The sequence below is a fragment of the Trichosurus vulpecula genome, chromosome 3, assembly GCF_011100635.1.
Source record: "Trichosurus vulpecula isolate mTriVul1 chromosome 3, mTriVul1.pri, whole genome shotgun sequence".
Taxonomy (NCBI): domain Eukaryota; kingdom Metazoa; phylum Chordata; class Mammalia; order Diprotodontia; family Phalangeridae; genus Trichosurus; species Trichosurus vulpecula.
The window spans coordinates 178,571,110-178,598,611 of NC_050575.1; the positions used below are offsets into that span (position 1 = coordinate 178,571,110).

The 27,502-nt window shown below is 44.9% G+C and overlaps 1 protein-coding gene across 2 annotated transcripts in view; it reads left to right on the plus strand.

The window, feature by feature from the left end:
- ZNF512B (zinc finger protein 512B) overlaps window positions 1-26,934 on the plus strand; it is a 36,102-nt gene extending 9,168 nt beyond the window's left edge. Inside the window, exons 3-17 of one of the 2 annotated variants that reach the window (XM_036748294.1) lie at window positions 2,550-2,629; window positions 4,085-4,213; window positions 6,141-6,925; window positions 7,107-7,339; window positions 7,607-7,678; window positions 16,488-16,634; window positions 17,270-17,394; window positions 17,612-17,704; window positions 18,138-18,245; window positions 18,546-18,716; window positions 18,831-19,025; window positions 19,573-19,674; window positions 20,281-20,343; window positions 20,963-21,061; window positions 21,314-26,934. In XM_036748294.1, the coding sequence (XP_036604189.1) occupies window positions 2,550-2,629; window positions 4,085-4,213; window positions 6,141-6,925; window positions 7,107-7,339; window positions 7,607-7,678; window positions 16,488-16,634; window positions 17,270-17,394; window positions 17,612-17,704; window positions 18,138-18,245; window positions 18,546-18,716; window positions 18,831-19,025; window positions 19,573-19,674; window positions 20,281-20,343; window positions 20,963-21,061; window positions 21,314-21,565 (2,654 nt within the window). In that variant the 3' untranslated portion in view covers window positions 21,566-26,934. The remainder of the gene's footprint in view (window positions 1-2,549; window positions 2,630-4,084; window positions 4,214-6,140; window positions 6,926-7,106; window positions 7,340-7,606; window positions 7,679-16,487; window positions 16,635-17,269; window positions 17,395-17,611; window positions 17,705-18,137; window positions 18,246-18,545; window positions 18,717-18,830; window positions 19,026-19,572; window positions 19,675-20,280; window positions 20,344-20,962; window positions 21,062-21,313) is intronic. The other variant, XM_036748295.1, reaches the window with a different exon arrangement.
- Window positions 26,935-27,502: the final 568 nt, after the last annotated feature.

Genomic DNA, 27,502 nt, shown 5'->3' on the forward strand with positions numbered 1-27,502 from the left:
AAAACAAACAACAAAAAATATGTCTGATTCTTCGTACTGAGTCCATCAGCTCTCTGTCAAGAGATGGGTAGCACGCTTCATCCTCCATCCTCTGGAATCATTGCTGATTGTTTTGTTGATCAGAGGTCTTAAGTGTTTCAAAATTGTTTGTTTTCACAATATTATTATTGTATAAATTGTTCTCCTGGTTCTGCTCACTTCATTCTGTTTCAATTTATGTGAGTCTTCCCAAAATTCACTGCTTCTATACCTTTGATTATTTCTTTTATTAAAATACATTTTATTATGGAAGGGAAGAGGGGGCAGATGAAAGGGAATGAGTGAATCTTGCTCTCATCAGATTTGGCTTGAGGAGGGAATAACATACACACTCACTTGGGTATCTTACCCTACAGGAAAATAGGAGGGAAGGGGATGGGGGAACGGGGGCAATGATAGAAGGGAGGGCAGATTGAGGGAGGAGGTAGTCAAAAGCAAACACTTTTGAGAAGGGACAGGATCAAGGGAGAAAATAGAATAAAGGGGGAGGGTAGGATGGAGGGAAATATAATTAGTCTTCACAACATGAGTACTATGGAAGTGTTTTGCATAACTATACATGTGTGGCCTATGTTGAATTGCTTGCCATCTCAAGGAGGGTGGATGGGGAGGGAGAATGGGAGAGAATTTGGAACTTAAAGTTCTAAAAACAAATGTTTTTTTAAAAAAGTTGTTTTTACATGCAACTGGGAAATAAGATACACAGGCAATGGGGTATAGAAATCTATCTTGCCCTACAGGAAAATAAGGGGAAAGGGGATGGGGGGAGGGGCATGGGAAGATAGAAGGAAAGGCAGACTGGGAAAGGAAGCAATCAGAATTTTTGCCACCTTAGGGTGGGAGAGAGGGTAGAAATGGGGAGAAAATTTGTAACTCAAATTTTCACTCTTGTGAAAATCAATGTTGAAAACTAAAAGTATTTTAATAAATAAACAAAAAATATATTTTATTAATCTTTTGTTTTTACTTAATTATAATTTCATCCAATATCTTTAGAGCTATTTCATATAGCAAGGTTATTTTTTTAAGAAAAAGAGGAAGAAGGGAAAAAATCAGCAAAACTGATTAATATATTGAGAAAGTCTGAAATGTTCCACATCTGACCTGCTCCTTCAAAGAAGTATCTGGGAAGGGTGACTTCTTATCCCTTCTTTGGGATTATGTTTATTCTTTGTAATTTTGCAACATTCACTTTTGATTGTTTGGCAGTTATTGTTCTTTCCATTTATGTTGCTGTAGTCATTGTGTATATTGTTTTCTTGCCTCTGCTTACTTCACTCTGCATCAGTTCATGTAAGTCTTTCTATGCTTCTCTGTATTTATCATATTTGTTGTTAAGCACAGTGTTACTCTATGTACCACAGCTTGTTTAGCTATTCCCCAATTGATGCTGCCATAAATATTTTGGTGTTTATGGGGATTTTAATTCTTGTCAAAGACTTCTTGGCTTATACGCCTATTAGTAGAATCTCTGGGGCAAAGGGTATGAACATTTTATTCACTTTATTTGTGTAATTTCAAACTGATTTGCAGAATGGTCATACTGACTCACAGATCCAACAACAGTGCAGTAGTATGTCTGTTTTCCCACAGCCTCCAACATTGACTATTGCCATCTTTTTTTCATCTTTGACAATTTGTAGAGTGTGAGGTAAAACCTTAGGGGTTTTTTGATTTACATTTCCTTTGGTATTAATGATCAGAGCATTCTTTCACATGGTTGTTAATAGTTTGAAATTCTTCTTTTGAGAACTTTGTTCATATCATTTGACCACTTATCTATTGGGGAATAGCTTATGATTCATCATTTATTATGGCATAATAGTATTTCATTTAATTTACATAGCATAATTTTTTCAGATATTCCCACTTAGTGGGCACCTCCTTAGCTTCCAGTTCTTTGCTGCTACAAAGAGAACTGCTAGAAATATTTTTGTTTATACAGCTCTTTTTCCTCTTTCTTTGATCTCTTTGGTGTGTAGGTCTAGTAGTGGTATTGCTGAGTCAAAAAGGGTAGGCACAGTTTAGTGACTTTCGGGGCACACAGTTCTAAATAGTTTTCCAGAATGTGTGGACCAGTTTACAGCTCCACTCATAGTATATTAATATACCTGTTTTCCCATATCCCCTTCAGTATTTCAACTGGTATTAAGAACTTATTACGTGTCAGTTAGTATGCAAAGTGCTAGGGATACAAAAAGGGCAAAAACAGTTCCTGCCCTCAAGAAATCTTACATTCTGATGGAGGAGAAAAAATATAAATAAATAGATACATCTAAGATACCTATATCATAGATAAAGAGATAACTTTAGATCTAAGTAGGCATTAGTTTCATTTCCAGAAAAATGCACAGGAATTGTTAAGGGAATAAACTCTGCCCTTCTAGGGACATAACTGCCCCGTTTCAGTTTTGAGCAGAAACTTCTCATTCTTTGGGGGGTGAAGGGAGGGCAGAGGGCATCTCCTCCCTTCCCAAGTTCAACAATCCTTGCCTCTGCTTTGTTCACAGGAAATTCTACTAGTGACAAGATGGAGGGCAGGAAGAAAGGACGGCCAAAGGTCGAGAACCAGGCACTGAGAGACATTCCTGTGAGCTTCTCCCCAACCTGAAACCCTGTCTCTGTTCTTTCCTTCCCATACCCTTCTGACATAAAACTGTTACCACTGCTGAGCCCCTGGCAAGCTTTGGCTAACCCTGTGTCTGACCCTCCACTGTCCAGAATGCTCCCAATCTAAGCTTCTTTTTAGACCGAGTGAAAACACCTTTGCCTCCCTCTGTCCCCCAACAGTGGAGGCTATCTGTGTTCCTTAAGGAAAAATAGCTGCTAGGTGGTGCAGTGGATGGAGCCCTGAGCTTGGAGTCAGGAATTCCAATCTGACCTTAGGCACTTACTAGCCATATGACAAGTCACTGATCCTTATCATTTGTCTGCTTCAGTTTCCCCATCTAATAAAATGGGGATAATAATAGCACTTATCTCCTAGGGTTGTTGTGAGGATAAAATGAGATAATATTTGTAAAGTACTGTACAGATTTTCAAGTGCTTTATCACTATTATTAGGATCATAGATCGATCAAGAGTTGGAAGGAGCCTTAGAAGCCATCTAGTGTCACTCCTTCATTTTACATATGAATTAACTGAGGCCCAGGAAAGTGAAGGTCACACAGGTAGTAAGCATCAGAGGCAGGATTTGAACCTAACCACTTTTGACTCCAGAGGCAGTGCTTTTTCCACTGTACTCTGCTGCCTCCCTCTAATTTTTAAGTTATCTCTTTAAAGAACCAGCTAGGTGGTGCAGTGGATAGAGTGTGGTGCCTGGAGTCAGTAATACTCATTTTTGTAAGTTCAAATCTGATCTTAGACACTTGCTAGCTGTGTGACTCTGGGCAAGTCACTTAACCCTATTTGCCTCCGTTTCCTTATCTATAAAATGAACTGTAGAAGGAAATGGCGAACCACTCCAGGATCTTTGCCAAGAGAACCTCAATTGGGGTCATCAATAGTAGGACACGACTGAAAAATGACTGAACAAAATCTTTTTAAAGCAAATAAGCTTTGAAGTTTTAGCCAATTAAGGTCCTTAGTGTTCTAAGGCAAGGGGCCCTGGCAGAGCCATGTAGCTAAAATGGCCTCTTCCCTGCCCAGGGCTTATTTGGTACAGGGAAGGGGTGGGGGTGGGGGTGGCTAGTGAACCCTATCCTGGTTGAGGGTCCATCTTGTCACTATTGTTTCCTGAAAGGGAAGTAGGTCAAGTATGGTATAGTTCTCTCTTGTTTCCCCTAAGGATGAATAAAGAAATCAGACATGTGGGTAGAGGAGGGAAAAGGGCTGATCGGGGGTAAATTTGAAGAGGGAAGAAAAGAAAAGTATGTTAGATAACTGATGTCCCTGTTACAAATGGGAGAGTGGAAGCTCACCTGGGTTTTATTCAGCAGACATTGATTAAGTGCTTGCTGTGTGCAAATGCATGCACTGGGCTTGGGCAAAGTTTAGATAAAGGACAATATAAACTCCTGGATATTTCATCTCTTTTCTACCCCAGCTCTCCTTGATGAACCAATGGAAGGATGAATTCAAAGCCCACTCTCGGGTGAAGTGTCCAAACTCAGGGTGCTGGCTGGAATTCCCAAGTATTTATGGACTCAAGTACCATTATCAGCGTTGCCAGGGGGTAAGACCATTGGCTGGATAGTGGGGCCTGCTAAAAGGTATATATTATAAGTCTTCTTGATGCAAATGGAGTTTAGGATTTGGGAAGAATAAAGAAGAGAAACTAATGGAGATGAGGGAGGAGGGATGGAGTAGGGAGACTTTAAGGACGTTGGCCTTAAAACCTCAGGTCTAAATTTATAAAGCATTACAGATATGGGTGTGTGTGTGTGTGTGTGTGTGTGTGTGTGTGTGTGTGTATACATACACATATATATATGTATTGTGTGTATTTTGCATATATATATACATACACACACACACACACACAGAGGCCCATTGTCTGTCTGAAAAGTTCTGGGTGGGTTTTTTTGGTGGGGAGGGAGTGGAGGGGCAGGGGGTTGTACAAATCAAAATATATCTGTTTTGGATGCTGACATGTTTCAGAACACTTCTGTTTTTCTTCATGTATCATGAATGTTTCTGTATGAGCATCTTTCTAAAGGTCAGAAATCTTTGTGTAATGACCAGGCCTAGAGGACATGATTCTCAGTGGTATAAGATTTCACCTCAAGGGACAACCCCTATATTTAGTAGGTTCTGTTTATGGATTGTCCCAGTATTGCTACTCATTCCCTTTCTTCCCCATCCCCATGCCTCAATTCTGGGATTGTTTTTGTTCGTCCTCCCCCAGAATCCCCACAATTGTTTTTTCTTCTGTTTCCTCCCCATCCCTATGCCTGGCTTCTGGGATTGCTTTTGCTGATCCTCCTCAGGGATCTGGAAGGGGGTGCCCTATGCCCTCTCTTACACCTTCCTTGTTTAGCTACCAGAATGAGTATTTCCAGGTTAAGATATCGGTATTTTTGAGTCATTTCTGCACATTGGTCCAAATTATAGTGCCTAAGGAGCTTTCTGGGCATGTTGTCATTCCAGCTGTTAGCCTCTCCCACTTAGATGCAGAAGCAATCTCTTCCTCTTTCTCTCTGCCTCCCTCCAACTCCTCAGGAATCTTGAAGTCCTTCGGAGGAGAAGTTTGTTGATTTAGATATCCCCCTATCCTTACAACCAAATATCCTACCTCTTTCTTTCTTACCCTTTCCAGCCTTTACATGAGAACTCAAGGCTTCTATTTTATTATCCCCGTGCCTTTGCTCCCAGTGTTTCTCCATGACTGCTAGCATCTGTCTGATTCCTACCTAACCTTCCAGGCCACCCTCTCTAGGAAGTCTTTCCAAATCCCTCTAGTCAGACTTGGTCTCTTCCTTCTTTCAATCCCTGCATCACCCTCTTGTAGCATGACTGAAGGCAGGGATTATGTCTTGTTCATTTCTGTGTCTCTCTCCGTGCCTTGCACAAGACTATGCACACATTAGGTATTGAATAATATTCATTGAATGACTAAATGAATGTAGTCAGGGTAGCATTTCTGCCACCCTGGAAATGGATAGGCTGATATATAGCATTTGCATGTGTGGCTATGTGTATATTGTATTAAACACATCTGTAACATGTGAACCATGTGTCTGCTGTGCATGGGCTCTATGTTGAGCTGTATGGGAGATGAATGATAACAGAGGGGTATCAGTTATCTTGCATGCTTTCTTTTTCTACCCTGTTCAAGTTTAGCCCAAACTGCTTTTGTTGTTCCTCTTTGCCCACATGTCTGATTACTTTGTTTATTTTCTGGGGGAATGAAAAAAAGCCATAGCTCTTTTTTCTTTTGCCTCTGGTTTGAGGCTGGGGATTAGGAGTTGGGAGTAGAAAGGAAATGTCAAAGAACAGGATTTTCCTTGTGTTTCTCCACCTCCTGTGTGCTATTCAGGATCTGGGGATAAGGAACTTGGGGACTGCATTGCCCCCAGTGGGAGCATCACCTACAGGACTTGCACTATTTCTGTGGTCACATTATCCCTGGGCACATGTGGCTCTGTCTGCTCTTTCTTCAGGGTGCCATCTCTGAGAAGCTGACATACCCATGCCCCTACTGTGAAGCTGCCTTCACCTCAAAGACTCAGCTAGAGAAGCACAGACTGTGGAATCACATGGACCAGCCTGTCCCAGCCAGCAGGCCTTTCCCCCTGCCTAAAGCTGCACCCCCTGGGAAGCCAGTACAGACCAACAAGCCAGTCCCAGTCACTAAGCCGGTCCCAGTCAGCAAACCAGTCCCAGTCAGCAAACCAGTTCCCATCACTAAGCCGGTTCCAGTTAGCAAGCCAGTTCCAGTCAGCAAGCCGGTTCCGGTCACTAAGCCTATCCCAGTCACTAAGTCGGTCCCAGTCAGCAAGCTGGTCCAAGTCAGCAAGCCGGTCCCAGTCAGCAAGCCAGTCCAAGTCAGCAAGCCGGTCCCGGTCAGCAAACCTGTCCCGGTCAGCAAACCAGTCCCAGTCACCAAGGTGGCCCCAGTCAGCAAACCTGTCCCGGTCACCAAGCCTGTCCCAGTCACCAAACCTGTCCCAGTCACCAAGCCTGTCCCAGTCACTAAACTGGTTCCAGTCAGCAAATCCGTCCTACCTAGCAAGCCGGTGCCAGTAAGCAAACCTATTCTGCCCAGCAAACCCTTCCCAACCAGCAAGCCCATCCAAATCAATAAGCCCTTCCCATCCAGCAAACCTGTCCTTGTCAGCAAGCCAATTCCAATCAGCAAATCAGCATCACCCAGCAAAGTGTTGCCGATGAACAAGCCGGAGAGCAAAGCGCAAAGAACTGTGGGAAGGAGCGGTGGTAAGAAGAGGTATATATGGGGTCCGGATATGTCTGGTATCTGCCTCTCCCAACCTCTCAGCTGGGTTGGGGTTCTGTTTTGAATGGGGAGAGAGGACACACTTTAGCTACAGGTTGGGATGGATAAAAGGAATGGCTCCTTTAAAGGCTCCAGCCCCACTCCTCCAGGTCACTGTGTATATGAATTCCAGGGCTGCTGAGGGCTTGGACACCTGCCCCGTCCATCCAAAACAGGCAAAATTGGAGAAAGAAGGGGATCTACACCCAGAGAATGGAGAGTGTGCCCTAGACACATGTGAGAGTAAGGACTTCCATATGACTGCAGCAGAGGCCATTGCTTCACCTGCTACCAAGGCTACAGGCAGCAAAGAGGCCACAGGCCCAGTATCACCCCCAGAAGAGGACCCTGAGCGTTCCAAGCACAGTAAGATTAGAGCCCAGGATGAGCAAGGGGAACACTTCAGAGCCCCCATACCTGCATCTGTCTCCACATCTATCTTTGCAGTGGGCATGGAGGGGCTGGAGTCCCCTCTGTACCATTCCTGGCATTGATATAGCTGGGTAGGAATGGTCCTTGGGATGGGGGGAGGTCCCTAGACTGGTTAGATGAGAGGTGGCACTAGAGGTTCACCCTTTTCTCTATGGTTATTTAACCAGATTTGGTATTCTTGTTTTCTCTCCCTTGAGTCAGGAAGGAAACAAAAAACGCCTAAGAAGTTCACTGGGGAGCAGCCATCGATCTCAGGGACCTTTGGTCTTAAAGGTAAGGACTCTTCCCCAAGGCCTAGCACCATTCTTTACACATAATACAGGTTTAATAAGTGGTAGTAATTGAATAAATGAACTCTTCACCCCCAGGCAAATGGGAGACCCCAGGAGCTCCTCCCAGAATCTGAGTAGTAATGGATATGATTTCAGGAAGTGCTGATCTCCCCTTTCTCCATCCCAATCCTCTCCAAATTTGGAATAGAATTCTAGGCTTTTTTCCCGGTGGGTTGCTGGGAGGCAGAACCAGAACTAACACAGCGCCACTGGGGTTGTGTTTAGGCAGCAGGATGGGGAGACGTTTCCTTCCTCTTCAGAGAACTAACTACCTCACCTGCTGCCCATTTCCTTACAGCCCTGGGCTGCCAATCATTAGGGGCCTGGGGCCTTTACTCCCCTTTCCTAAGGCTGATTTTTTGAAGTCTCTCTGGGCCACCTGGGCTTGGGGGTCCTATGTCATAGCAGGAGGGCAAGGGACAAGAGTTTAGGGTAAGGAGGAGAATCACCAAGATGAGGGGAAGGGGATGGACAGGAAGACTAAACTTGATGATGTCACTCCCCTACCCCCTGCCAGCCAGTGAAACCCAGTATAAATTCGAGTTTAATGTGCCATACCCTCAGGTAACACCCAGTCAGTGTATACCGAGTATGAAAGGTGGCAACACCATGGGAAGAGCTGGGAGACTCATGCATCTATGTGCAATTAATTACAAGGTTAATCCTAGCATACCTTTTCAGAACCACTGTTACAGAGGGATCTTTGGCATGATCTGGTATGATCACTGAGGCCTGTTAGTGGTGTCTTAATTTGCCTGATGCTCCACAGCAAGTTAGGCCTTTGTTCTTAGACTCAAGACACCTTAGCTCTAGTCTTGACCCTAGCACCTTAATTCATCCCAGATTAATACCCTTGTCTGGCACTTATCACAAGCTCCTTGTCCTTTGGTTTTCATGCCTGTCATTTCTCTGCTGAATTATAAGTGAGCAGGGCCTCACACACTGTGGACATTCAATGAATGTTTTTTTTTTCCAGTGAATGAAAGTGGAATGTTTTATAGGCAGATTACACAGGATAGCTATGTTTTTTGGAGAGTTTGAAATATCTCATCTCATTCTTACCAGGAAAGAAATGGAGCTTGACAGAGAAGTGACTACTAGGGGTGGGGAGCCTGTGGCCTCGAGGCCACATGTGGCCCTCTAGATTGTCAAATGCAGCCAGAGGTAAAGTTTGGATTCAGTCAAAGGGCTACACTTGAGGACCTGGAGGGCCACATGTGGCTTCAAGGATGCAGGTTCCCCACCCCTGAACTAGTCCTAACTGCTCAGTGTGATAGAGCCAAGACCAGAAATGATTCTTTACTGTGTCTCTTGTGCAAACTGTCAGAAAACACTCTTAATAACAGAGGAATGCATTCTCCTTCAGAGTTAGGGTTTGTCAGAGTCTCCTTTGTTCTAACTCTATGTTTCCTTCTTCTTCAACAGCTCAATATTGTTTCCATTATTAAGGCTTTAGAAGATGGTCAGTTAGTCAGCTAGCATTTATTAAGCATCTACTGGCACATGTTAAGCGCTGGGGATACGAAGACAGACAAAGAATAAACAGTCCTTGCTCAAAAGGAGCTCACAGTCTGTTGAAGGAGAGACAACATGAAAACAACTATGTAAAAACAAGATATATATATATATGTATATATGTATGTATGTATGTATGTATACATGAATATATATACATACGCACACATATATATAATATGTGTGTGTATATGTACATATACATACATATATACATGTGTGTGTATATATATATAATGAATTGAGAGTAGGCTGAGAGAGAAGTCACTGAGATTAAGGAGGACTTCTTGCAGAAGGTGGGACTTCAGCTGAGACTTGAAGGAAGCCAGGGAAGCCAGGAGGCAAAAATGAGGAGAGAGAGCATTCCAGGCATGGGGGAGAGCCAGTGAAACTACGTGAAGTCAGGAAATGGAATGTCATATGTTTAAGGAACAACAAGGAGGCCAGTGTTGCTGGATGGAAGAGTTTGTTGGGAGGAGGGGAATGGGAAATACAGGAACAGGAAATTACATCTATGCCAGTGAATAATATGAATGATGATGAAATGATGATTGGATTTCTAGGAAGTTTGGTTTAGTTTAGTACTTCATGGATTTGTGTTTTCATTCATGAGATTACTCCTGGAACCAACCTATTGGACCATCTCCACAACTTCCAAGATGGTCGTTTGAGAATTGTGGTCCCCAAAATTCATCACTTTTTTGTCTTACCCGGTGACAAATCTCTTCAAACTTAGCTTGCTTTGATGCCATACTTTCATGTGGTTTGATCTTGTGCTCATGGAAGCTTTGCCAACAAGTGTGTAAGGCTCTGCCAAATTGGAAATACTTCACCATGGGCCCAGCAATGATCAGAAGGGATACTTAATTGCAGATTGTGGAGTCCCTGGGAGTATAGGACCTTTAGAATTCCTTAATTCCCTTGGCCTCCAAGTAAGGCCCAATTTAAACAGTCCTATTCAGAATGGTATCTCTTGTAGCTTTATAGGTCTCCAGGGAAAGAACATCCACAGTCTCTCTTAGCAACCCATTCCCATTGCTGCATGATTGACTATCCAAGGCAATGTGTGATAGATACCATTGTAAGAGTGGTGGAAAATGAGGGAGAGGCTAAGTCTGTCTGTATCAGCAAAGGGAAATATAAAACTGAGGAGAAAAGGGAAGCATAGGGCTTAGGGTGAAAGGTTGTAGAGTGATAGAAAGTTTAGTTAGTAGAGAGGCAGCATGGTATAAGGGAAAGAACATTGGACTTGGCATTTCCTCAGTCTCTTGGGATCACAGAATTATAAATTTAGAGCTAAAAGGGATGGTAAAGACCATCTAACCCAACTCCTTTATTTTACAGATTAGGAAACTGAAGCCTGAGGTCACCCAGGTGTCAGAGGCAGAATTTGCACCTGAATCCTCTGACTCAAAATCAGGTGCTTTTCCCATTGCATCACTTATTACCTTGGGCAAGTCATTTACCTCTTTGGGCCTCAGTTTCCCTGTTAAATGAGATAGTTGGATAAGTTGGCTCCTGAGGTCTCTTCTAACTCTAAATTTATGATCTCACAATCCTATCTAGATTCTTGTTGCTGTCATTTATAGTCCTTTGGGTTATTCCTTCTTCTGAATTCAGAACCTAGCTTACAGTCTTTAGCATTCTCAATTCTTTTTTTGAATACTCTGGCCCTCTAGTTCTTCACTAGTCCTCACTTCACAAGTAATAGGTCTGTCTGAGTGGCCGTACTTTTCACCTTCCTTACTTCATCCCAGTTTCCTGCTTAACTGATTTTGACTCAAGCACTAGAATTCCTGATTTAGATTATGCCAGGAGCATGGTACTTTTGTGCCTTCCTGGCCCCATTATGACACTTGTCAGATATATCCATTACTGTAATACTGTCCTGAATTATTTTCTTTTTTGGGGGGGGTTCAGCCTATTAGCAATAGTTTTAAAATTCTAAACATGTACATGCTATTATTTGATTTTCAAGTAAAACATCTCTTTTCTTAGAGAAAGAGGGGCCAGATTAAGGGTAGGCCAGATGTTTTCTGTAGGCCAGCAATGAAATTCCTTCTTTGTTTCTGCCCTCCTGTATGGTCATCCCCAAATAATGCTCATCACAGAGAGTAGGAAAGAAATAGTAAATGAATCAGTGTGGTTTTTTACTGATATTACACACCCTTGATGTCAATAAATACTGCATTTTGACATAAGGCGATTTCTCATCCGTGTGTGTCTCTGTCTCATTCTGTTTTTCCACATTTCAATGACTTGCCTGTATGGTTTCTTCTCACGGGAGGGCTTCTTGCAGAGTATTAATGATCATTTTCCAGGATATTTTAAGTACAGAAATGTTATAGGATGCTTAAGTACAGGTTATTTTTTAGAATTAGTGATTCTGTGACTGGGCTTCTCTATTGGTAGCCAATTGCAGGACTCACAGGAGAGGCAGTAGCCTCTTCGATCTGTGTAGCTAGATGGATTGTATAAATCTATCTGTAGTTTTCATTATTGATGACTAATAGGCTGTAGGCATCCACTGTTCAACAGGATACAGGGACCATGATACAGGTGCCAGATGTAGCTTCTCTGTTGTCTTTGGTGTTTGTGGGTTGAGAAGTCTGGTAACTGCCACAGCTCACTGATTCAGGGCACTAGGGCCTGTTCCGCCCAGCTCCTGGTCTGGTTTGTGCGCGCAGCCCACGCTGGGCTCTGCTCCCCTCTGCTGCCAGCTCCATGCGCGGTAGACCTCACCCAGTGACCATGCAGGCTGTCCTGGGCTGGAGCCCTGCTTCCCTCTGCTATTTTGTGGGTTCTGCCATTCTAGAATTTGTTCAGAGCCATTTTTTATAGGTTTCTGGAGGGACTTGGCGGGGAGCTCATGCAAGTCCCTGCTTTCCAGCCGCCATCTTGGCTCCCCGAATTATTTTCATATAGCTGCAAATACCCAAGTGTGTATAACCTAATATTCTAGGAGAATAATTAACACCTTCAAGATCCTATTTAGATTTTTATGAATGATTCAACAATTAAGATCATACTGAGGGCAAAACACTGTCCTAAGTTTTGGAAAGATGCAAAGTTTTAAGTAGGCTGGGTGCCTCTATTCACAGAGCTTACAGTCTAGTAAGGGGATGTCACAAACTCTGGTGACCATAATACAAAATATGACATTGACAAGCGTATTAGAAAGATACAAACCAAATTGTTCCCTGAGGAAGATCCAAGGGGGAAGGTCATTACTGATCAGGAGATTCAAAGAAGTCTTCATGGAGGGGAGGTGGCATTTGAGTTGGGCATTAAAGGCTGGGTGGTAATTCATCAAGCTATGACGTAAAGGAAGGACATCACAAACATAGAGAAGAGCTCGTGGTTGGGCAATAGAGAATAGGCTGTTTTGGTTGAAGTGTAACATGTAGAAGGCAAAATCATGTTAGAGAAAACTGGGAAGGTGGGCTGGTGCCAGCTTGCAGACAGCCTTAAATGCCAGACCAAGGAGTTTGATTTATTCAGTATGCAGCAGGATCATAAAATGATTCAGAGCCACCTGGAACCTTAGAATTAATCTAGTTCAACCCTCTTATTTTACAGTTCAGGAAACTGGGGCCCGGAGAATTAGTTTGCCCAAGGTCATACAGGCAGTAAGTGGAGAGTCAGGATGTGAGCCCAGGTTATCTGACATCAAATTCAGTGCTCTTTCTACTGCACTAAGTTTTCCCATCAAAAAAAAAAAAAAAGTGAAGTTAAAGATTTAGGGGCAAAGAGATGACAAGATTTACTTCTAAGTATAATTAGTCTGACAGAAGAATGAAATAGAGGGGAAGAGAATAGAAGTAACCTTTTAGGAAGTTTTGATAATCCAAGGTAATCATAATCCAAGTTTATACTGTGATAATGGCAGTGAGACTCAAGATAGAATAAATTCTAGAGAAATCCTAGGAGGGGTTTTTTTGTTTGTTTGAGTTTAGCTTGCCTGCCTGCCTGCCTTAGGTTCATTAGTTCTGAAGCAAGTAACAACATACTTGAATTGAATTTCTGGGAATCTTCAGAGTCAGTAATTTTCAGTTGTCATGAAACTTAGGTTCTGACCTGAAATTGCAAATGAACATCCCAGAACTGCCAGTAACACTTTAAATAAAAAATGGGCAGCTTTATTCTGATTAACAAATGACCAAACGAATTTTATATAGTTTGATTAATGCCTTTTGTTTTTACATCATTTACTCTTAGACATATTCCTTTCCCCCTTTGCTCTTCACCCCCTTCTTCCACTATTGAACTCTGTCTTATAACAAAGAAAACAGTTAGGCAACACTAATATATACTGTGACCTTATCTGACAGTGTATTCGGTGTCTTGCACCTGTAGCTCCCCTACAGGAAGGATGTTTCATTATCTATTCTCCAGAACGAAGATTAGTCATTACAGTTATTTAGAATGCAGCTGCCTTCTTTGTGTTCTTTTCATTTACAATAGGGTAATCATTGTGTATATTGTGCCCTTGGTTCTTCACTCTGTCTACATTACATGTTTCTCTGAATTGCCCATATCTGTCATTTTAAAAAAAATCTTTCATTTTTACATCACCTTCATTTCCAAATATGTACTTCCAAGAGGAAAAAAAAAAGTAATTCAGCAAAACTATTGGACCATCAACTCAGTCTGACAATATGTACAATGTTATGCACCCATAATCCCTCACCTTTGCCAAGAAGAGTAGGAGATTGATTATTTCACTTCTTCTTTAGAGGCAAGTTTGATCATTATCTAAGTACAGTGTTGACTTGGTTTTTTTGGATCTTTCCATTTACATTTTTCCTGGTAATTATGTATATGGTTTTCCTGCTTCTGCTTACTTTACTTTGTATCAGTTCATGTAAGACTTCTGATGTTTCTCTGTATTCATAATTTCTTACAACACAGTAACATTCCATTACATTTGTGTATCGTTGTTTATTTATCTGTTGCTCAGCTGATGTGCATCTATTGTGTTCCTGTCCTTTGGTACTACAGAAAGTGCTGCTCTAAATATTTTGCTGTTGATCTTTACAGCACAATAATATTCTATTATGTTAATATACCACAATTTGTTTAGCTATTCTCCTATTAATAGGCAATCACTTTGTTTTTTATTTTTTGCTATCACAAAAATATTACTATTCATTCATGTATTCAGCAGGCATTTATTATGTACTTACTATATGCTAGATGCTAAAAGGGCTAAAAAGGAGAAAAACAACAGTCTTTGCCCTCAAGGAGCTTACATTTTATTAGGAAAAACAACATGGACATGTCAGAACAAAATCTTCTGAGGAATGCGGGAAGTTACTAGCAACTGTGAAGATCAGGTTAGGCCTCTTATAGGAGGGGGTACTTGAATCTTAAAGGGAACCAGAGATTCTGTGAGGTAGAAAGTAAAGTGCATTCCAGGCCTGGATGATGCAAGGACCAGAGAGGTGAGATATGGACTATTATGGATGGGTACCATCAAGGCTAGTTTCTCAAATACAGAGTGTATGAAACAGAATAATATGCAATAAACCTGAAAAGGGAGGCTGGAGCCAGATTATGAAAGACTTTAAATGTTAGAGGAGTTTGTATTTTATCCTAAGGTAATAGGAAGACGCTAAAGTTTGTTGACAGCATTCGGGCAACGGGGAGGGGAAAGAATGATGTGGTCAGACTTGTGTTCTAGGAATGTCACTTTGGCGATTGTGTGAATTTGAAGGTAGGAAGGTAGGAAGTCATTTAGAAGGCTAGGTCCAGATGAGAGGGAGTGGGACCTGGATTCATGTGGTTGTAGGGTGAATAGACAGAAGGGGACAGATATAAGAGCTAATGTGGAAGTAGGATTGATAAGACTTGGCAACTGGGTAAATATGGTGGATGAATGAGAGTGAAGGGTAGAGGATGACTTCTAGGTTGCAAAGAGTCAAAAAATGAAGTGATCAGGAAAAGGGGAGATGGAGGCAATGAATAGAGACATATTTTTCTAGGCATTTGGCTATGAAGGGGATAAGAGGCGTAATGCTATATATACATATTTTGGTTTATGTGAGATCTTTCTGTCTTGGACCTCCTTGGAACTTATGCTTGGCAATTGGATTACTAGGTTAAAAGATATGAACATTTCAGTGACAAATTGTTTTTTAAAATGGAAACCAGACCATTATAGCTCCAACAACGATATGTTGGTGTGTCTGTTTTCCTTTCTTGTAGCCCCTCCGTCAATGACTATTTTATTTTTATCATCTTTACCAGTTTGATGGATGTAAAGTGAAACCTTAGAGTTTAATTTGCATTTCTTTATTATGAGTGATTTGTACCAGTCATTCATATGATTGTCAAGAGTTTGTAATTCTTCTTTTCAAAACTTCTTTTGACCACTTACCTCCTGGGGACAAATTAATTCGAATTAATACATGGTCTAATTTCTACTGTCATGAATATGAGTTGTACCCTGTGGGGGTATGTGTGTGTGTGTGTGTGTGTGTGTGTGTGTAACTCAGCCTTATAAACCATAACTCAAACCTCCTACTATGTATAGAACCTTGTGTTACATTCTGAGGGAGATGCAAAATTGAGCTAAGAAAGTTTATGCCCTCATGGAGCTTGCTGCCTAGTTAACATATGGATCATTTGGTTTTGCACACATAACTGAAATATTCAACATTATATAGTAAGTTGGGAGGTGGAAAACAGAACTCTGTGAGAAGATTCTTCATCTGTCAAACGAGGAGGTTGAACTAGGTGATTTTTACGGTCTCTTTTAGCTTTTAATCCTTTGATCCAAAGAAACTATTTTGTAATATGATTTGTTTTCCTTTAATATAGCTGCTTAGTAAGGTCAAATTTTGTGTCAGGTGTTCTTGTAACTTAGCTTATATTTATCCACATATATAATGTAAAAATGTCCCTTGGGTGTGAAGCCCCTGAGTTTGAGTTCTGGGAAAGTCCCTGAGGCTCAGTGTTGAAATGGTAGACTCAGGACCCCAGAAACATCAAAGGGAAAGTAGAGAAATAAGGTAGGCTGGTTACCTTATGTGCTGACTATTACTGGGGAACGGGCCTGGAGGGGATATCTATGGGGCTCTGTATTTCCCTGAGACACCCTTAGTATCTCTCTGAAGCCTAGAGTAGGGCCTGGAGGTATGAATGTAGACCTTGGTGCAGCCAAAAGGGACTTGGGACTCGTGTCATGCTAGACATGACAGTGGGTCTGTTAGTGACATCCTTATCCCTCCCAGGCCTTGCCAAGGCAGAGGACAAGGCCAAGGCCCACCGTGCCAAGAAGTTGGAAGCCAGCAGCAGTGCTGAGGAGGGGAGGAAAAAAGTCATGGCAGCTAATGTGAAGAAAGAGGTGGTACCTATAGCCACAGCTCACGTGAGCACAGGTGAGTAGGTGGAAGGAATTCTCCCAGCTTAGGAAAGTAATACCAAAGAATGGGCTGATTCCTGTTTTAATAACAATAATAGCTCACATTTTTATTAAGATTTTCAAAGCATTTGAAAATATTAGATCCCCACTGAAGAGCCTGGGATTATCTAAAGAAACTGAAGGTCAGAGAGGTTAAGTGACTTGCCCTGGGCAACACAGTTTCTCTGATAGGGTTCAAACACAGATTTTCCTGATACCAAGTCCAGCTCTTGAAGCTGTTTACCACACCATCCTCTCTGATGGCCTGGGGAAAAGGCAGGGAGGGGTTAAGGGTCCTTGGACTGTCCTAAGAACTGTACTCGCTCTTGGGGGTACAGAGAAAAAGAGGCCCAGATAGCCTCAAAAAGCAGTGTGTTCCCATGGTCTTATAAATGGGGAAAGAGAATGACTTTGGGCAGGCAGGTTCTAAGGAGAAATTGGATGTGGGTGGGCAAGACATAGACTTACTTCTGAGCAGAAAACCAGTACATATCATTATTTGAGTACGGGCTTTCTGGAGTGTGAAGATTGGTGCCATGTGTTGTCTTCCTCTCCTGTCCAGGTCCTCTCTTATCCCTTTCTCTCCACACCTCTTAACTTCTTGTCTTCCAGGGAGCCCTGAGGAACAGTGGCAAAGAATCCTCCATGAGAAGGGTGAGGTTGTCTGTCCCACCTGTGGAGTCATCACTAGGAAAACCATTGTAGGCCTCAAAAAGCACATGGATGTTTGTCAGAAGGTAAGGATGAGTTTAACCCCTGGGGCCCAGGGCTGAGGATGCAGCAGGACCCAGGTGTCCTGGAGTCAAGAAAGCTGCCCCTTGTTTGCCTGGAGCCCATTCTGCCCAGGACCCAAAGAAAGGACAGAAGGGAGACAATGAAGGGGGGAGTGGATCTTGTCTCCTCTTGTCTCCTGCCCCCATGCCTGACTGGGAGTGGGGGTGGGGGGCTGTCCAGCTGCAGGATGCACTCAAGTGTCAGCACTGCAAGAAACAGTTCAAGTCAAAGGCAGGGCTCAACTACCATACCATGGCAGAACACAGCAGCAAGGTATGACTGCCCCACTCCTTGGCCTTCATCCCTCTCCTTATGCCGATATATTGCCCTCTTAGCTCCTGACTCATTGACTCACTCCCCAGCTGCATCCCTCTGTCTAAGACAGGCTGGTGAATCATCTTCTTACCCCTCCTTGGTATTTACATTAGATAAACTTGTTGATTACTAGTGAGGAGGATGTGATTCTAGGGATGGTGGAAGAGTGCGTATGCATAGGACAGACCTGTGTGTGTGTGTGTGTTTTGCTTGGAGGGAATTGAAGTATGGGAGTAGTACAAGGACAGAGGCGTGTTATATGCATGTATAAGTTGGAATAAGAAGCAGCATATATATGTGGGGGGTGTGGATAGTAAAAGGATGTATGTATATTAAAGGGGAAAGTCCTTTGTAGGATGCTAACTCTAGCTTTGACCCTGTCTGGCCCCAGCCTCAGCCGCTGACAGATGTAGAGCCTTCAGAGTTGGATGAACAAGAGGAACGGGAGCGTTTGAGGAAGGTTCTGAAGCAGATGGGGAAGCTCAAATGTCCCAATGAGGTCAGTTTCCATTCCCCACCCCAAAATCTCCAGAGGTCATGCTTCTCATCCCCAATACCCTTTGGGTTTGAGATCACTCAGTTTGGGGAGGGTCTCTAGGCAGGTAACTTGTTCTGGTCAGCTTGAAAGAGACAGTGGACAATGCTTGTCATTAAAAAGGGTTCTTCAGTTTATATTTGTCTCTGTTTCCCATTATGAAGTGGACAGTTGGTGGGACTCCGTGGCTCTGGTCCCTCTTCCCAAAGTGACTGGGGCTAACCCTGGGTGGGATCTCCTGGTTCTTAGTGAATGTACTTACAGGGCTGTGCAGCTGCCTTCTCCAGTCTCATGGGATACCAGTACCACCAGAGACGCTGTGGGAAGCAGCCATGTGACCTGGACAGTCCTGTGTTCACCTGTCCTCACTGTGGTAAAACCTATAAATCCAAGGCTGGCCATGACTACCACCTCCGCTCAGAGCATCCTGCCCCGGTAAGACACCTTTTCTCCCCTTCCCCTTAACTGAATGTTCATTTCTCTGAGTATATACTCTCAGAAATGCCATACCTTCCACAAAATGTTATCTTACTCCATTTTTTTTGATAGCCTCCTGAGGAGCCTGCGGGAAAACCTCCTGAGCCGGATGTTGAGATGGACATGGAACGGACACCAAGTGGCCGGATCCGCCGGACGTCTGCCCAAGTGGCAGTGTTCCACCTCCAGGAGATTGCAGAGGATGAGCTAGCTCGGGACTGGACCAAGCGACGGATGAAGGATGACCTTGTGCCTGAAACCAAGAGGGTGAGACACCTAGGGGAGGGAAGGCTAAGTAATTTGGGGCTGGTCATTTACCCTCTCTAGTTACCTGCTTTGAAGATCAGTGACCGTATGACTGCCCTGACAGTCATGTCCACTCCTATCTCCGAAAGGACTGGGTTTCCAGACAAGTTGTCCCACTACCCCTTTGGGGCACCCATTCTTACATCTACCTCATACCTCCTTAGCATCTAACCTAATTTTCTCTGACTCCAGTATTGGCTACAGTTTATTTTTTAGTGTTTATACTGCTGTTTTGTATAGACTGTCCTTGGGGGGGCGGGGATGCCTTTGGAGTGCAGGCTATAGCTGTAGAGAATGCCTTCCATTCCCTCTTGCATAGCTTCTTTCTATACCGTGGTGGTTCCAGGTTAGTGGATGACATAGAAAGTGTGATTGAACAGAATGGGGTTTGAGGGAGGAGGTAAAGGGATTGGCTACAGATTACTTGGTGCTCTCCTACCCCCATTACAAAGAAAGCCAGTGTGTGGGGAAGGCTGCCCTGTTGTCCATCACACACATTGTTTGGCAGCTTAATTACACTCGGCCAGGACTCCCAACACTGAATCCCCAGCTGCTGGAGACGTGGAAGAATGAAGTGAAGGAGAGAGGTCATGTCAACTGCCCTAATAATGTAAGGATAAGAGGTGGTGGGGAAGCTGGGGAAGGGGAAGAAAGAGTCCACACTTGACCTTCCCTGGAAAGGGCCTGCCTGTATCCCCTGCCCTGACTTAAAACAAACTCATAGACATGAGGAAGCTCTCCTGAAGCTTTAGGAGTAGATGAGTCACAATCTAGCTTCCTTAAGTATTGGGGTCATTGAGCAAGCATTCAGATTGCCCATATAGAAAAGGTCACAGAAGGGATTGATTCAGGTATGGGGATTTGCCCTGAGATTCCCATGGACACAAACAAGAGACAAGCTTTCCACCCCAACCCTCAACCCCCTGCTTCCTTCCTTGGAGGTAGATCCAGGAAACTCTCCTACTATAACTCTCATGGAAAGGGAAACAGTGTGGAATGATCATGTGCCTATGGGCACTTTTGTGGAGTCAGGCCCCTTCTTAGGTCCATAGAGTCCTAGAATGTTAGAATTGGAAGAGGTCTCAGAGGCCATCTAGTTTTATCCCCTCAGTTACCTGAACAGGAATACTAGTTCCCAAGGGAGGGCATGTTATACACAACAAAGCAGCAGCATCCCATGACCCTCCTCTCCCTCTGTCTTCTGTCTTCCTCTCAGTGCTGTGAAGCCATCTATTCTAGTGTGTCTGGGCTGAAAGCCCACCTGGCCAACTGCACCAAGGTCAGTCTCCTATTCCCTCAATAGGGATATTCCTATTCTGTTTGTGGGAAGGGGCCTTAGCAGTGGTAAACCTCTCCTTGTGCAGAAGTTGGCCACAGTGACAGAGGAGGGGGGTCACATGGAGAGAATAATTCCTTCATAGCTATCTGTACAACAGAAGGAAGTGATGCTGTCTCTGTTAATCCAAAGTAGTAGAAAATCTTCCCCTTTGTTAGGGTCTCTTGCTGGGACTTGAAGAAACATCACAGAAGAACTGGATGAGCAATCAATGCTGAAAGCAATAGCTCCTTTTATTTGATCTATTTTAATAGAAGGCCATTCTTAAGGGGTTTACTGTGTCTTTTCTCTGAGAAATGGCCCACTGGACAGGGCTTCTGAGGCATACATACTTATTATTGTCCCTGGAGCTGCAGCCTCTCTCTTGCTTGAGCCCCTGTGGGAGAAGAGGAATATTTATATATGTGTGTTGGGGGTGGGGTGGAGAATGGATGTTTGTGTTGCCTGCCTTTGTTTGGGTTTGAAGATTCCAGAACTGCTTGTCAGCATATTCTGAGGCCTTGTGAGACAGGGACAGGGTGGAGGGCTTGGGGGATCATGAACCCAGCTCTGTGTACTGCAGGGAGACCACTTGGTGGGAAAGTATCGATGCCTCCTGTGTCAGAAGGAGTTCAGCTCTGAAAGCGGTGTTAAATACCACATCATCAAGACACATTCAGAGGTGAGGACCATGGAATGTTAACTAAACCTCCTTTCTAACAATTCTAGCAACAAGGGTTCCCAGCCTGGTCCCCCTAGAGTCAGGAGTGGGTGGAAGAGAAGGCTGGGTTTGAGTCTAGAAAGGACAGGGGGAGGGAGTCTGTCATATAGTTATAGTGAGATTGGGGAGCCAAGATTGAAAGAAAAGCTAACTTTTCAGCCATGCTAGATACGGGGAATAATTTCTCCTGAGGGTACTTTCTTTTTTCCATAGAACTGGTTCCGAACCTCAGCAGACTCCCCACCCAAACCCAAGAGCAGGGAGCAACTCTCTGCCAAGGAGAAGAAGAAAAGCACATCAAGTGGAAAGAAGCGGGGCCGAAAACCCAAGGAACGGCCCTCTGAGGGCCCCCCCCCAAAGACTTCCCCTAAGCCCCAGGACGATTGGCCCTTAGGTGGTCGAGACAAGGGGAACCGAATGGTGCCCAGCCGGAAATCGGGAGCCAGTAAGGTGCCTGAGAAATGAGCAGAGGTTGGGGCTGGGGGGTGAGGGTGGGGGCTGGGGAGGCCAGACTGCTTCTCAGACTGTCTGGGTACTGAGTTTACAGGCCAGGGAGAGGAGAAGGGAGGGGAGGAGGGAGCTGGCTCCGATCTCCCATCCCTCATTCTTTAGCTTTCCTATCCTTCTCCTTATTTCCCTGGCCATTCCTTTGGAAGGAAGAAGAAAACCACTCCCAGGGACCTGTTCCTTAGCCTTGTTTAACTGAGAGAGGCTGTGGCAGCCCATCTAAGGTTTTGTCCGTCCATCCACATGCATAGTCATGTCATACACACGCTTGCCTGGGTTGCAGTGTACTCAGGTTGGGGAAGGGGGCCAGTTGGTGTGCACAGGTAAATACACACACACACACACACACACACACACACACACACACACACACACGCCTGGGTTGCAATGTACTCAGGTTGAGGAGGGGACCAGTTGGTGTTGAAAGGGAGAAGAAAGTGCAATAGGGGTGGGGGGGTCCTTAGGGGGTAGCAGCAAGATTTTCTAAGAGAAGGATGGGGACTGATCAGACACTTGGTCTTGAAGTTCTTAGGCTTTTGTGCATTGGGGGTATGGGAGATGGAGTGAGAGAGATCTGTGTCTAGATGATCTCTCAGAGCCAAGACTTTGGATCCTTGGAAATTGTTCGAGAGTGGTCCTGGGTGGAGGCTCTAGGAAAACCTCCCTCCTCCTCCCACGTCCCTAGGGGCAAACTGACTTTGGGGATACTGGTATTTGGAAAAGGAGCTGAAGGGAAAGAACTTTGTTCTGGAGGGGCAGGGCTATATTGGGGAGGGAAAGAGAATACCTCCTGGGATCTCAGCTCTCCCTGCTGGAGGGAGGGAACAGATTTCAGCTTTAGTTAAGGAACGATAGGGTCTGGACTTTCCTGTGTCTACGGGCCCTCCATTCACATTTCTGATTTCTCAGCCTCCAGATAGGACAAGTGTTGGTCCTGTTCTCAGGAGAGCTTCCTTTTGTGCCCTCATGGCATTGTGTTTCTGTCAAGGGTTGCTTGTAGTTTCTTGGGAAGAGATTTGAGTGACCTAGGACCCAGTCTAGGTCCATGGCTCCTCTTCCTCTCAGCACTGTAAGCCTGAACCCTCTTGAGCCACTTTCCTGGATAGATCCCTTATATCCTAGGCAGTCCCTTTGTATCTCCTCATCCCTTTTCCCATTTCATCTCTCCTTTCTGTGTCTGTCTGCTCCCCTCCACCAGAGGGCATAGTAGTGGCACTAAGAATTGAAGGGCTGACTAATATTGGGGTGGGGAGAAGGGGCACCCTTAAAAACACTTCCTGTCATTCCCCTTCCCTTGGGAGCTGTGCTCTTAGAAGACTTGCCCATCTATCATTATCTCTGAGTGTTGACTTCTCTGGTCCCTTGGTGGAGCTGAGGGAAGATTGCTAGAAGCTAGGGAAGGTAAATCTCATCCCTATAGGGCTGGTGCCCTATAGTACAGGGCTCCACATCCCCTCTCTTGGAAGAATGAGGTTCTGCATGGGATAGTCGCACACATGACTGGTGGTGATAGTGAGAGGAGGACATAGCCCAGTTGTGCAAGGCCCTCTTGCTTTCTCTGTACTTGACCTTTACCAGTTTTTTCCAGTCATAGTATCATGGGATTTAGAGTTATAAGGGAATCTTTGAGATCATCTTGTCCAGTTCCCTCATTTTGACAGATGAGAAACCGAGGCCCAGAGAGATACAGTGAGTTGGCCTCCAAGCTGGATTCCATATACAGAGCTTTTTTTCTTCAAGTCTCCAAGCGTGATTCCATATACAGAGCTTTTTTTCCTCTTTCACTACACCATGGTACCCAAGATGGTTTGCTGCCTCAGAGACTAAAAAGTAGAGTTAATAAGTAATGACAGATCCAGGAATGCTGATGATAGGAAGGGCCCAGAGCTTCTGATCTGCTCCCTCTTGAAGAATGACCTTCAGGACAGGTTTCAGACTCCCTAGGTTGGAATCAGATAGTATATGGCACCTACTTTGTGGGTGGTGGAAGGTGAGTGTCACCAAGATGAGAAATGCCTCACACTGGTAAGGTAGTTAATAAATTCTTATTCTTGAAAGCACTGGGAGGTAGGCTTTCCTCCAGGGATTGTCCCCACCATATCCTCCCTAGTAAGCATGTAGTATCTGCTGTAACCTTGCCTTTGAGCATTTCCTTAGCCCCTAGCCATCTGGCTTGTCCCCGAATCTCCTTTGGGACCTTTTGTCTCCAGCTTTAATGGGGAAAAGAGGGATGGAGGCTGCAAGGGAGGATTGAATGTGGATCTTGGGGAAATTGAAAGGAGTTCTAATCTCATTGTGTTATAGCTTTAGAACTAACTGGAAGGGACCTTAGAGATCATGTTGTCTAGCCCCCTTGTTTTGTATTTAAGAAATTGAGACCCCGCGAAGGTCCCCACGGTGGTAGAGCTGACCTTTAAACCAAGGAGCTCTGACTCCAAATCCAACACTTTTTCCATTACACCATGTGCTTATGATGGAGACTGGTCAAGGCAAGGTGGGACCCACAAGGAAGTGGTAGCTATGGACTAGCCAGTTTGTAGAAGTCAAGGTTGGCTTTTCTCCCTCTTCCTCCCAGGAGTCAGTGTAAGCCCACATAGGAAAGGTCACCTGAGATGAGGAGCCAGACAGAATGAAAAAGGGAAGTCAGGCTAGTACACACACAGAAGCTTACACTGCCTTCCCAAACACAAATTGTTTTTAGATTATTTGCTGTTATGGATTATCTGTGCCACACTCCCCTCCGTTAATGCAGATAATAGACATAATTATGACCCAATTTATCACTGGGTCATCTCTCTAACACCCTACCCCTTCCCCCATCAAAAGAGAAGAAAGCCCCTTAAAGTTGAGGGAGGATTTGGATGTAGCTAAAGACATGAAGGGGCTGCTGTAAGTGGGCTGTTTGGGGAAGGGGTCTCTGCTCCCCCAGTCATCCCTAAGGACCCATTATCAGGAGCTGCAGTCCATGATGTGAATTTTTATATTTGCCCAGTGTGTGTCTCCTAGATATTGTGAGAAAGCCAGTTGTCTTCACAAGTAACAAATGATTTTATATCCTTTTTATACTATAAATTGTCTAATCTCTGACACTTTGGTGCTAAGGGTTTCCTGGTACCGACTGTACCCTGGGGGAGCCAGTGCTTCCCTGAGCCTCAGAAGTTGAGAATTTGGATCACAGTGGCAGGTCCAGGACCACTTTCCCCTACCCCTCCAGCTACTGAAACTCAGCCAGAGGCCTGAGTGTCTAGTGACTCAGGCCATGGCTGCCATCTCTCCAACCCCCAAAAAGAGCCTTCAGGGCAGGGTCCACCCAGCACAGGTCCATGGGGGAGGTGGACATAGGGTAGTTTCCTGCCCATAGACCCTTATGGGGAGGCTGGGCTCAGGGATACACCTCACAAAGATAATTTCCCCTCTGAGCCTTCTTACCCTCCAATTGACCTAGTTGCCTCTGAGTAGTGTGAGACCAAGACTGAGGTTGATGCTGTCCCCTGGGGACAGGGATAAAAGGGGAGTAGGGAACCTAGGGCTGGGACACTGTCATTGCTTTCCATGCCCTTGGCTAAGGTTTTAGGGCCACATACATTGGAGGGGTTGACCCTATATGGTGGTGGTCTTCGAGGAGTTGGGCCCTTCCTTCTGCTTTACCTTGGAATGAGAGGGGAGACACTGGTTCCTTCCATCAGGAGGTCCCCAGTCTGAGGGAAAACACAAGAACTGATTTAAAGACACAAACAAAAAGAAATTGATAGAAGAAAGAAAAGCCAAATGCTGAGGGGCTGCAGAAAAAAATGGGGTGGGAAGGTGAAGGGGAACAACCTAGCACTGAGCTCTTTGGGGTATCAGAACGGGTCACTGTGCTTAGATGATCAAGTCTGGAAGTAGGCTAGTGGTAGAGTAGAGATGGTATGTGCTATGTGCCATGCACACACCATTTCTTCTACTCTCAGGCTGTCTTCTCTCACTCTTTAGCTATTTCCTCCCAATCCTGGGGCTCCTGGGAATAGAAGTTTATTGGTGTCAGAGGTGTATGTGGAGAGGGTAGCAGAGGTAGTTGCCGTGAATGGGAAAGAGGTCTCTGTCCTCAGTCTTTCGGCTAACATTCTTTTGGGAGACCAGGTGGTCGCTGCTCCTCACCAAGGAATCCCTGGGGGTGGAGGGTTGAACTCCAGAGCAAGACGGGTCCCTATTAACTTGGATTTTAGCACTTTACTCTCCCCTGGATAAATTGGGTGTGTGGGTTCCACTGACTTTGGTAAGGATGGGCAGGTCTGGGTCACGTCTGGAATAGCTGCAGGCTGTTGAGGGTTTGTTTGAGTGCTGCAGCCACTGCCCTCTACCCCACCCCCACCCCAACATATGATTTCCCCCTGCTTCTCCCCCCCCCCCCCCCCCCCCACCAAGGGGCAGCGCCGGCACTGAGTTCCGGACTCATGATGTCCCTGTTCCCAAAACACACACAATTTCTCGTTGCCGCTGACATATTCAAGGCCACCTTCTCCAGATCTACCTCTGACCTTGCTGGGGCACCCAAATCCAGCCCTCAGTGGTAGGGGGATGGGTGTGTGTGTACGCAGAGAGGAGGGCCAGCGCTTGCACAGGACGAGGGAGGTCGGCGGTGGGAGGAGGGCGGAGTTTGGGTATGATAGAAGGGGCGGGCAAAATTTCAAGGTAAAAAAAAGGATGCACTTTATTTGCACGTGCAGAGGCGATGGAGGCAGGGCAATACATTTGCCTCAGCCTTCCAAGAGGGCTCTGAAATCTGCCCTTTTACAGATTCCTCACTGTCCCCTAATAGCCTCTGACCCTTGCCGCCGGAGTCATTTTAGGACTGGGAGGGCTGGACTTAAGAAAAGGTCTTGCTTTCCCCTCTCCTACCCCATCACCGCCGATTCAGATTCACCAGTTGGAGCAGGTCGGGAGAGAACCCCTGGACTTGCCCGCCTGTCCCAGCCCATCAGAGCATCCTCTCCCTTTGGGCTTCGTTTGGTTTTTACGCCCGTTCTTAGACATAAGTGCATTTTGGAAAAAAAAATTTCAATTTATCCCTTGTAACCACATATATACATATATATTATATCTACAAAGTGTTTATTTGCGAGAGGCGTTTTAACGGCGACCTACCCGAGGCTGCCCCCCCCCCCCCCCCCAAGCGTGATGATCGGTGCCCTCATTAATCACCGGCGAGCACGGGGCAAAAGTTGGTAAGGCCCCCAGCCGGAGGGTACATGCTGTAAAGCCCAGGGCCAGCGAGGACCGGGCTGAAAGTCGATTCCTGTATGTACGAAAACGACCGTATCAGATAAATGTTTATTGATTCTTTTTCATGACCTGGGTGCGAGTGAGTTTGTTGTTCAGGTGTGGGGAGGGTCAGAAGTGGGCCTTGAGACACACACACCTTCTTGACCAGCGAGGACTGAGGAAGGCTGAATGAGCGGCTCCAGAGTCCGAAGTGCCTCTTCTGGAGATGTGAGATTGGGAAAGGGGAGGGGGAAGGAGCTCGAATTTAGCTTCTGGGATGGTTCCCCAGTACTTACCCTATCTTTGGATTCCTCTGAGGACCCAGAATCGCTGGGAAAACAAAAATACCATGGACAAATCCTGTCCTCAAGGACCTTACAGTGTGAGCTGTGGGGCATTAGATGTCGATGAAGCTTTCCCGGTCCCCCCAACTCCTAACTCCCCTCCTTGGTGGAACTCTTTCTTCTATATCACATACTGCTTTGTTTTGCAACTCTAGTACCTTTACTGTATATGTGTAGTGGAATTACTGTTCTGGTCCTATCCCCTTTCTAGTACTTAAGAACCTTGAGTATAGGGACCCAGTCTTATGTACATTTCATTTCCCCCTTTCCTCCCCTATTCCCTACCAGTGCCTTAAGACACCTTCTTTGG